The sequence below is a fragment of the Vulpes lagopus genome, chromosome 1 (genome assembly GCF_018345385.1).
Source record: "Vulpes lagopus strain Blue_001 chromosome 1, ASM1834538v1, whole genome shotgun sequence".
NCBI classification, from domain to species: Eukaryota; Metazoa; Chordata; class Mammalia; order Carnivora; family Canidae; genus Vulpes; species Vulpes lagopus.
Genome location: NC_054824.1, coordinates 160,486,330 through 160,498,424, shown reverse-complemented (window position 1 = coordinate 160,498,424; position 12,095 = coordinate 160,486,330). Strand labels below are relative to the sequence as shown.

Sequence of the window (12,095 nt, the reverse complement as noted above, 5' to 3'; positions counted from 1 at the left end):
GGCAAGAGGTGATGGTGGCTTGGATTAGTGCAAGTGGTAAATAGACTCTCAATGTCTTGAAGGTAGAGTTGATAGGTATTTATGGAAAGAGTGTTAGGGAGAGAGGACAACTTCTGGGATTTTAGTCTGAAAATAGAATGGAATTCCCATTGACTTAGAGAAGATTTATATGGAGAGAACAAGCATTTGATTCTGAATGAGTTAAATTTGAGAAAGCTATTGGACATCCAAATGGAGATGTTGAGTAGGCACCTGGAATTCAGGTGGGAGGCCAAATGGGAGATAGAGATTTTGGAGTTGTCCAGAATAGAGATAATATTTAAGGTACTAATTTAAGGAATTATTATGGACATCCAGGAATTGAGTCTTGGGCTATCCAACACTTAGAGCGAAGATGAGGAGGAATTAGGAAAAAGAATAGAAAAAGAGAGCAGATTTCTGGTTACCTAGTAGAGGATGGAGGGAGGGGGAATTGAAGGAAGATGGTCAAAAGGTACAAACTCCCAAGTTATAAGATAAATGAGTACTGGAATGTGCTGTACAACATGATGGCTATGTATTTAACACTGCTGCATGGTATATTTGAAAGTTACTAAGAGATTAAATCCTAAAAGTTCTGATAATAGGAAAAGAATTTTTTTTGGTAACTAGATGAGGTAATGGATAACTAAACTTGTGGCAATTTTTTCATAATATATGTATGTCGAGTCATTATTCTGTATACCTTAAACTTGAACAACTTCGTAAAACTGGGAAAAAAAGAATTGAGGAGTAATCCATCAGGTGGGAGGAAAACTAAAGGAGAGTAGTATTCTAGAAGCTGAGTGAAGAAAGTATTTCTTAAAGGAGCCCATAAGCAACTATGTCAAAAGCGGCTGAGGTCAAATAAGATGAAGATTGAAAATTGACTATTATATTTAATAATGGAGAGGTCAGGTTTTTTAAAGAAAATCCATAGATCTGAATTTTTATGTGAAATTTCCAAATTTTAAAAATTTGACACCAATTTAGAATATTGAAAATATCATGCAGGCCAAACAAAATACATCCTTGGATTGGATGTGACTCATAGACTACCATTTTGTGGCTTTGGTTTTATTTTTTAAATTATTTTTTAATTTTTAATTTTTATTTTTTTAAAGATTTTATTTATTTATTCATGAGACAGAGAGAGAGAGAGAGAGGGAGGGAGGGAGAGAAGGGCAGAGACATAGGCAGAGGGAGAAGCAGGCTCCATGCAGGGAGCCCTACGTGGGACTCGATCCCGGGTCTCCAGGATCATGCCCTGGACTGAAGGTGGTGCTAAACCACTGAGCCACCTGGGCTGCCCTGTGGCTTTGGTTTTAAGTGGTTATTGTATGAATTATAAGGCTTATAACTTTTTCATCAACCAATCAAAACCTCTGTTAGATTTTTAGAATCAGGAAAACACTGTGACAAAGAATGGTGTTTGCTTTACCACAAATTTGGTTGTACCATGCTTTGTGATCTAGGCAAATAGATATATAAGGCATTTGTTTGTCCACAATTAAGGCATTTTGCTTGTTTTCTAGAAAGACAGCAATCATAAGGAGATTCTACTGAGCTTTGAATATCTTTTTTGCTATACTAATGTTTCCTTCATACCAGAAATTTTTGAATTTTTCTTTTGAAATTGATCTGAAATTTACTTGAATTAAGACTCTTTTGGTTGAAAGTAATAAAAACTTACTTGAACTAGTTTAAGAAAAGGGGAAGTTGACCTGGAAAGACAATGGGGTTGTGTATAGAAGCTGCTAAGAAATAACTAACTATGGGCAGGGTGGGATTCAGGCCAGCTCAGGAATATTATTGGTGGGCATCTGTGGACCTTTCTTCTAGCACTTGGATTTCATGGCTCAGTTCTCAATTCCCAGGCTCTTTGCCTCTCAGTTCAAATTCTTGAGAGAGAAATCCACCTGGCCTAATTTGGGTCTGATGTTCTGCTTTGGCGAGTACAAGTGTGGCTGCAAGAAGGAGGAGGAAATCTGATGGGATGGATGGCCAGCGGCCATAAGGGATAGTTGGAAAATAGATCTCAAATAAATAGTCCTGAGAGATAGGAGATGGTCTTGGACTGGGAAGAAGGTATCTCAAAGGTGTTTCTTATAATTTGCATTCTGCTTAGTTTTGTTAAAATCCAATTTAAGATAAAATTAGAATTTGGTTCTTTATAGGTAGTAATTTTCCAAATGTAATTAACTGACCATCCATCAGTGACTGAGGAAGAATGGGAAACTGATGAGACAAAGATCACTCTATAAATTAATGATTCATAGATACCTAAGGTGAACCTGTCACTGGGGCATAACCTTCTTCCTGTCCCTAACTTTCCAAACCTCTTTAAGGCTGTTGGACTTTCTTTACCCCCTTATTGACTTCCCTCTAAGTGCCCCCTTTCCTTAATATGTTGTAATATGTTGTTTCTTCTTTTTTTTTTTAAGATTATATTCATTTATTAGAGAGAGAGAGACAGAGATAGTGAAGGAGATAGCACATGAGAGAGAAGGGTGCAGAGAGAAAAGGGAGAAGCAGGCTCCCCGCTGAGCAGGGAGCTGGACGTGGGGCTTGATCCCAGAACCCCGAGATCATGACCTGAGCCAAAGCCAGATGCTTAACCGACCAAGATACCCAGGCGCACAAATACATAGGTTCTTGATAGCCATTTCAATCGGATTTTACCAGAACAAAAATTGTGATGAATTGGGAATACACAGGCATTATTCTCATTAGGGACAGCCCATGGATTATGTGGTTAACTAAAATCCACAGTAAACAAAATAAACACCCCTGATTGTAGGCTGTAATTTCAATCTTGGTTTCCATCACAGCAACAATACTTAATTTTAACTACTACTCCCTTCTTTCATCCTTCAACTGATGTGGTTAATTAAAAACGTAACGGTCGGGACACTCCGGTGGCTCAGTGGTTGAGCATCTGCCTTTGGCTCAGGCTGTGATCCTGGGGTCCTGGGATGGAGTCCTGCATCAGGCTCCCTGCAGGGAGCCTGCTTCTCCCTCTGCCTGTGTCTCTGCCTCTCTTTGTGTGTGTCTCATGAATAAATAAATAAAATCTTTCAAAAAAATCCTTTAAAAATGTGATAGTCTATAATGATAAGCCAAAAGTCAGTGGTAGAAAACCAAAGTCTGAACAATATATACACTGGATAATTGGCTTTAGATGACTTTTTAAAAAAAATTGTGAAGCCATCCATGCTGGTTTCAACACTGAATTCAGAAGTACATGAAGTAAAAAGTGAAAGCTCGTCACTCCTACCCCATACTTAGAGATAACCACTGTGAATGATTTAGGGATATGTTTCCTACATATCTTTGAAAATTGCAAATCTGTCACCCTGATGCTTCTGTTAAAAACCATTCTGTTGCTCCTCCCTGGTTTTAGGAAAAAACTCAAACTCTTAATGTTAAAGAGGCCTGGCTCTGGCTCATCTCTCCAGTCCTTGCTCCACTGGGTCTGCAGGATGACTTTCATGGGTCCTGGCACTTTGGCCTTAGTGAGCCTCTTCCCACATAAAAAAAATGACAAAAAATTCTACTTTATGACTGTGTTAGTATAAAGATGAATTATATATTAGTATTAAATGTTTTAGTATTAAAATATTTTCCTCAACCTAGAAGTTATTTGTTCTCTTCTGGTTTAAAAAAAAACTAGAATGTTGTGAGTTGCTAAAGTATTGGGAATCCTACACACTATGGCGATTGAAGCTAAATTGATAACTCAGTGCTGGTCCACACTCCTTCCTGTGTGAGACATACTGAATCTTCTGCAGTTACTCCAAGTGCAGATGTTCTATTTGCCTTTGGGTCTTCACATATACTGAGTCCTCTGCCCTGAATGATGTTCAACTCATTGTATCCTGGCTATCTGTTACCCTTTCTGCAGGCCTCAGCTTAGCTCTTCCTTCCTCTTTAAAGTCTTCCATGGACACCCAAGACAGGGTCCTGTGGCCTTTTTGGACTTTTCCAGAGCATCCTGTCTCTGTCTCCATTGTCCGAAGTTTCACACTTTATTGTAAACATCTACTCAATTGAACATTTATTGGGTATTTCCACCAATCACTGTGCCTGGTACTAATCACAAAATCTATAGTTTGCTTGCTTGTCCCTTTTTTTTTTAAAAAGATTTATTTATTCATTCAGAGAGAGCGAAGAGAGAGGCAGAGACACAGGTGGAGGGAGAAGCAGGCTCCATGCAGGAAGCCTGATGTGGGACTCAATCCTGAGTCTCCAGGATCACACCCCAGGCTGCAGGCGGCGCTAAACCACTGCGCCACCGGGGCTGCCCTGGTCCCTTTCTTTTAAAAAAGTTGATGAGGGGGACACCTGGCTGGCTCAGCAGTTGAGCATCTGCCTTCGGCTCAGGGCATGATCCTGGAGTCTGGGATCGAGTCCCGCATGGGGTTCCCTGCGAGGGGCCCACTTCTCCCTCTGCCTGTGTCTCTGCCTCTTTCTCTGTGTCTCTCATGAATAAATAAATAAAAGATTAAAAAAAATTTGATGAGGTATGTCAGCATGTTATAATTCATTAACAACCAAAGAATATAGTTTGTACGGTTTTTTTTTCTACTTGAAAACCATTTTAGCTTTAAAGTTTTATTTCTATTTAGAAAAGAAGACGATGAAAATTTTGTGTTGACTCTCATTAATTTTTCTTGCAGGAGAGAGCCAAACTTGCCTATTTTGATTATGGAGATGTCATTTGTAGAGAAGGTGAAATGCCACAAGGAATCTACTTAATTATTTCAGGAATGGCAATTGTAAGGGACTATTTATACTTTACTGAAAATTTATTTTGAAATATATGATTTTAACATAAGGAGAAATTTAGGAATCTGGAAAGTTTAAAATTTTTATAAAAAGATTTATATATTTATTTTGAGAGAGAGGGTGAGGGAAGGAGGGAGGGGCAGAGGGAGAGAAACTCAAACAGACTCTGTGCTGAGCACGGAGCCCGAACTGGATCTCCTTCCCAGGACCCCGAGATCATGACCTGAGCTGAAATCAAGAGCTGATGCTTAACCGACTGAGTTACCCAGGTTCCTTGAAAGTTTTACATTTTTAACATAATTTCTAAATGAGACCATTTTCACTCAGAGTGAACACTACAGCAGAAAGATAATACCCAACATCTTAAGGGCATTTCTCATTTATCAAAATGCTTTTATAGTCATTACTTATTCCTCAAGGCAATCCTGGGAGGAAGTGGTATTTTCCATGATGTTTAGATAGGGAACCCAATACTTGGAGTGGTTGAATTACTAAAGGAAATGACAGTCAAGAGTGAGGGGATGTGGACCGACTGCAGTGTCAGATCCTTATGGAGGTCGAATAGAATAAGGATTGAAACTATGACTTTTACCTAACCAACAGGATACTTTTGCTGATCAGAGAAAGATGTTATAGAGTGAGGAGAATAAGAATCCTTTAGAGTCTGAATGCTGGTAGCTGAATACATACATGGGTGAGCCCCTAGCTTATGGCTCAAATAATTCCTAGATCCTAAATGATGTTTGCAAGTGACAAACTCTTATTATAGTGCACATAATATATTTGACTTTCTATTTTGGAAGAGATATTTTCAGACCTTAAAGATATCCAACTGATCATGGAAATAAGCTATTAGGATAAATATAAGACTAATACATGTATAGCACTTATGAAATGTCTCAGGTTTAATCTGATGGGTAGTGAAATGGAATAGAGAGGCCCAGCAAAAGTTAATCGAAATAGGCTTTTAATGGGACGGGCTCTCCGGCAAGGTTTTGGGCCCACAGGGGAGGGAGAGAGCAGGGAAGTCGCGGGCAGGGGAGGGCAAGAGGCTTTTTAGCGGGTGAGGGGTGAGGGGCTGTGTGTCTGGATGGAGTGATAGGTATCAGGCATATTACTGGTGAAATCAGCCTGGGGCAATAACTGCCCATGCCCTTATATGGGGTCTGGGTAAGTATGGTTCAGGTTTCCTGCACAGGTCCAGTCTCCCCCTGATGACATGTCCTGGGGGGGGGGCGGTCTGCTGGTGCTGGGAAAGTTCTGAGGTGGGGTCAACAAGGTGGAGGGCCTGCTGCCATTTTGTTGGTGCCTCCTGATCCCCCTTGATCCCGCCGGCCCAACAAAATGCCTGGTGCTGTTCATTCACTCATTCACTCATTCAACAAATGTTTGCTTCATTTGTGAAGCAAATGAAGCAGGCACTGTTCATTTTAGGCACAGAATTGACAAAACAGACAAAAATCCCTGCTTTCTTAGAGTTTGCTTTTTAGTAGAGGCATGGAAGGAGATAGGACAGTGAGCAAAATATATAAGCAAAATATGTCAAAAAAAAATATGTCACATTTAGAAGTAATTGACAGATGAAGAGATCAGTTGTAGTTTTTTAAAGGGTGGTCAAAATGGCAACATATTATGACATTTAATTCTTATAACTACCTTATTTTTCACATGGGAAAACTGGTGCACAGAGAAAGTAATTCAGTTGTCTCCCAAGGGTACACAGTAAGAGGTCAAGGAGGACTTTGAACTCATAGAGTTGGCCTCAGTATCCATGTCCTTAGCCGTTATTCTATGCTGCTTCCAGTAGAATCCTTGTACTATGCTCCTATTAGAATCATAACAAAAATACACTGCTACTTGTGTTTGTTAGATATATCAAATTGAACACTTAAAAACTGCAAAATACATTTTCCTTTGGGGAATTTTCCTGCAATGACTGGACCAGTTAAGTCTTCTTCAAGAGTAAGTCCAACAATATTTGGGCTGAAGTTGTTTTGTTAGTGTTCAGTTGATGCCATAGGAACTCAGCATACATTTAGTGGCTTAGACTGATGATCTCATAGTTATTTGTTCAGAAGTCCTATGGGAGTAGTTGGTTTCTCTGCTTGAGTCTAACTAGGCCAATATCAAAGGGTCAGCAGAGCAGTGTTCCCTTCTGGAAACTCTGAGGACAGAATCCATTTCCAGATTAATTGAGGTTGTGGGCAGAATCTAGTTGTTTATGGCCATAGGACAGATGTCCCTGCTTCTTTGCAGGCTGTCAGCTGTGACCCATCTCCAGCTCATAAAGCTCCTTCCATCTTTGGACACAGGTACTCATCTCAGAGCTGAAGTACAGCCAATCCCTCTCTTGATGCCACATATCTCTGATTCTGCTTCCTTTTCTACTTTGGAGGGTCCTTGTGATTGATTACATTGGCCCACCAGGAAATCCAGAATCATTTCTTTAAAATCTGTTGATTAGTAACCTTCATTCCATCTGCAAAGTCCCTTCCCAGTGGTCTCTAGATTAATGTTTGATTGAATAACAAAGAGAGGAATCTTGGAAGCACTTCTTTAAAATCTGCCTGTAGATGTTATCTTCTTTTCTTGGTTTATAAAAAGACAGAGACATTGTTCCTTGCTCAAAGAGCCTTTGAACTGCATTCAGAATTAGAAGAATGTCAAAGCCCTTTGGAAGCATGAATGCCTCTAAAAATCTGAATGGTAATCACTGGCAGAGGGGGCAGTTACATAGCAACTTCTTCAGTGACCCTTTGTTCCCTGTTTCCTGTGTCCTGAACAATAGCCTTCCTTTTTGATGTTTACAGCTAAACTTTCTGAAAAATTTTGTAATCCTTCTGGTTGATTCCTGCGGGTTCCTCCTGAAATCCCATAGCTTTCTTATTTCCCACATTCACGTCTATCCATTCTTTTCCCGAAGTGACTCACCATAAAGACCTTTTTTCTGTTGATGGCCCATGGAATTTTTTTTTTTTTAAGTAATTTCTACTGCCAACATGGGGTTCAAACTGGACCTGGAAATCAAGAGTTACATGTTCTATGGACTGAGCCAACCAAGCACCCCTTGTGGAAATTATTCTGAAGCATTTTAAAGGGTGACATGGTTGATGGAAATCATGGCTTGGTTTGGAGGCATACTAATTCATGGCATCTGATTTCTGCATCCATGCAGTCAAAGGCCTTCATCCACCTGAGGCACTAGCCCAGTATGATAAGAATTTCTAATAGACTCGGAGTGGGTAGCTGTATTAGTTGCAGACTGCAATCAGTACTTTTGGTAGGATTTTTTATAGAAGGAAGGTATAAGGAAGTTGTAAATGGGGTCATCTGTAAAGATAAAGATTGGAAACAATCCTTCCCTTGGAGAATTGAAATGTGAAAGAAACTGTGATTTTTTTTTTTTTTGGAAGCCTTAATACCTTTTTCACAGCTTAAAGTGTTCATAAAGAATCTTTTCCTTCCATTTTTAATAATGCAGGAAACAGTGGGAGCTCCTATGGTTTGGTCAGGGATTTTTAATTTTGGGTTTCACTTTGCAGTTGCATAGTTCACCTCCTACCTTTGGAATAGACAGTAGCCTAAGGTCTGGAAGAGGGTCCAAATCCATGTTTACAGAATACTGTACCAGCGGGGACATAATTGGAGAGCTGAGCTGTCTGCTTAAGCGTGAAACTGAATATACAGCCATCTGTGAAACTATTTTACAGGTAAGAAACTGGTTCTGTCTGTATTGTGGGCTATTAGTTAATTCTTCCTGAAGTAAATAAGGAATGGCAGCATCTTTTCTTCCTTTGGGTTCTGATATTGCCCACCCAGATACTGTGAAGTAGCATAGACTAATTGAAAAAAGATTTAATGTCTCACATCCTGGCTGTAAGACCTGGAGTGAGCTATTTTAACCTCTTTGTGTCTTAGTGTCCTTGTTTATTTTTTATTTTTATTTTTATTTTTATTTTTTTAGTGTCCTTGTTTATTAAAAGAGAGAATATCTCATCTAACTTTTGATGTTATGAAGATTAGGAAAGTATCTAAGTTAGGTGCCTGGCATGTACAGGCACTCAGTGAATGATTCCCATTATGAAAGCAGTGTTTTTAGGTATGTATGTGTGTATGTTTAAATATTTTATTTGTTTGAGACAGAGAAAGGTAGAGAAAAAGGGAGAGAGAGGGAGAGAGAGAAAGAGAATGAGTGGTGAGGAGGAGCAGAGGGAGAGGCAGAAGCAGACTCCATGCTGAGCAGGGAGGCTGATGCAAGGCTTGATCCTGGAACCCTGAGATCATGACCTGAGCTGAAGGCAGATGCTTAACTGACTGAGCTACCCAGGTGCCCCAAGAGAAGTGTTTTTAAAGAATACTTATTTTTACACTCACTTTCTTCCATTTTTCACTGGCTAAGTTAGAAGTTATCTATTCAACAAATAAGCAGCCTGATATTCCACTAGATACTGGGGATTCAAACAGAAATGAACCAGAGTTCCTGCTTACAAGGAATTCTCTAGCTTTTGGGACTGTTACATGCAATAGAGCAGGGTCCAGAGTCTTAGGGGTGTGTGGGACAGAAAGCAATGTTGCTTTGTCAGTTTTATACCATTTCATTTCTGGAAGAGGACAGGAGGCATAATTTAGTCACAAGGCTGAGCTGAAATCAATTGAAGTTCATGTAATTTGAATTCTGAAAGAGCAGTCTTCCTTATTTAGGTAAGCAATTGGCTTCTGGAAACAAATACAGTGAGTCAGCCTGTGGCCAGCATGCAGGAGTGCAAGAGTACCTGTCCTCAGGGCTCCCTGACAGACCAGGTTAGCCACTCACGGCTGACAAAAGCCAATGGCAGAGACATGAGTGGTGGTGAAACAAGAAAGGAATTAATTTCAGTGAGGTTCACCTGGGGAAGAAGACAGCTGACTAGAAGCTCAAAGACTCTTCAACATGCTGAAAATACTTCCAAGTTTATAGAAGGAAAGTGTGGGGCAAAATGCATGGGTGGATACATGCAGGTGGTCAGTGAAGGTCAAATTGATCGCTGACAGGGCCTTGCTGGCTTAGGGCAGTCCTTACTGCTTGCAGAGATGGTTTCCTTCCCATCTAGGGATGCTTTGCCCACAGATGCCCGGGCCAAGAAACAAGCTGGAAAGAAAAAACCAACTAGAAAGTTTAAGGTCAAAATGGAGGCAGCTGAATTCCTCTTTGGAGCCCCCTTCAGTGACTGTGGCAATAAAAATAGATAAGTTTATGTGGCTTAGTTTGTGAATCTTAGGTTCATAAACCATATCTTTTATCATAGCTATGGACTGGCATAAATTTTCCCAGCTATTACTAGGTATATGCTTTCATCGAACTATAGATTTTGTTAAAACAGTTTCTCTATAGTGCAATGCTTTTAAATGGCAGAGTACCAGAATTGTACGAGAGTCGATAACTCTTCTAAGGGGTTAGATGAAGATTAAATCTTATAGGCACCTTGTCTTCAGATGGCCTTATAATTTAGTTCTCAATCAAGTTTGCTGTTTGATACCTTGTGGTTTTAGGCCTGCTTTATCTCCCTGGAGGATTTGTATGAAGGTTTTGATGTCTTCTGGCCATCTTTGGAATACAAAATATGGCTAAAGTTTGCACTCAGTGTTGCCTATCAGTATTTTGAATCAAGTCTCATTGATGAGGTAAGTTAAACAATTAAAATATGAATGAACTTTTATTTACTTTTTATAAAATGCATTTCATATTTTTGGGACAGAGAAATTAAGACTGTGACCTTCTAAAATGAGATTCTATGGGTGTCTGGCTTGCTCAGTTGGAAGAGTGTGTGACTCTTGATCTTCAGGTCATGGATTCAAAGCCCCATATTGAGTGTAAAGATTACTTAAATAAAACTTAAAAAAAATAAAATGAGATTCTAGAATTTTAGCCACTCTTGTTCTGACTTCCTGCAGATTGTCAATCCATTGGTCACAGCTAATTTCCCAGGGTACCGGCAGTCATACCTTTAAAAAAAGTTATAGGGGGATCCCTGGGTGGCTCAGTGGTTTAGTGCCTACCTTTGGCCCGGGCATGATCCTGGGGTCCCGGGATCGAGTCCCATGTCGGGCTTCTGGCATGGAGCCTGCTTCTCCCTCTGCCTGTATCTCTGCCCCCCACCCATGTCTATCATGAATAATAAATAAAATCTTAAAAAAAAAAAGAAAAAAGAAAAATAAAAAAAACCGTTATAGATTCAGCAAATACTAAAGGTAGATTCCCAGGAACTAAGTAAGCATTAATTGGAATGAGGTAATACAGTTTGTTGTTTATTCATTGTTTTTTGCCTGTGTGTCTGGGTTTTGGCATTTTTAAAAGAAGCCCCCTGGGTCTTTCTAAAGTGTATCCAATGATGAAAACCACTGCTCTAAACTCTGTCAATAGGGATACAAGAGGAATAGCAGGTGTCTGAAGGAAATAATGATCCCTTTTCACTAATACACAGAAAGATAATGACTTCTGCTTTCAAGCTCAAAATCCCAAGCATTATGAGCCAATCTGCTCAGGCCCAGGGAGATGCTAATTGAGTTTCCTCTTTGGGCTGGCTATTTGTTGGCTTTTCCCAGGACCTGAGTGAGGACTGATTGGGGTGGTGTTTATTATAATCTACCTCTGTTAATATAAATCTCTTGCCTTTTCAAACTCTTTACTGGGGTGACTAAGACCCTTTTGTGAACTTTTTCTCCAACAAGTAGTAACTCAAGTCTGTTCTTGGATTGGCATAATTTACAATCCATATTTATATCCTATTTAAGAATTATTTGAGCTCCCCTATTATAAGTTAGGAACTTAGGGAAGTGACAGACCTGGAATTCAATAATGTTCATTGCAGTGAGAGACTGGATATGAATGTTGGGCTAAAAAATTAGCATTGTCTCAAGAGAATGAGAAGACAAGTCACAGAGTGGGAGAATATAGTTGCAAAAGACACATCTGATAAAGGACTATCATCCAAAGTATACAAAGAACTCATAAAGCTCAACAATAGGAAAATAATTCAATTAAAAAATGGGCCTTGGGCAGCCCGCTGGCTCAGCTGTTTAGCGCCGCCTTCAGCCAGCCCAGGGATGGATCCTGACGACCTGGGATGGAGTCCCACGTTGGGCTCCCTGCATGGAGCCTGCTTCTCCCTCTGCCTGTGTCTCTGCCTCTCTCTCTCTCTGTCTGTCATGAATAAATAAAATATTTTTAAAAAAATGGGCCAGTTTTTGCCCAACTCCCTTCCCCTCCCACCCCCCACCCTAGGGCCCCTCTGGCCAAACTTGCTTAGAGC

General features: G+C 40.0%; 1 protein-coding gene across 1 annotated transcript in view; it reads left to right on the top strand.

Moving 5' to 3' along the window:
• The window catches only part of SLC9C2 (solute carrier family 9 member C2 (putative)), a 104,939-nt gene that overhangs the window by 82,540 nt on the left and 10,304 nt on the right, over positions 1-12,095 (top strand). The window contains exons 21-23 of the mRNA XM_041749701.1: positions 4,698-4,796; positions 8,349-8,516; positions 10,336-10,467. Of these exons, the coding sequence (XP_041605635.1) occupies positions 4,698-4,796; positions 8,349-8,516; positions 10,336-10,467 (399 nt within the window). The remainder of the gene's footprint in view (positions 1-4,697; positions 4,797-8,348; positions 8,517-10,335; positions 10,468-12,095) is intronic.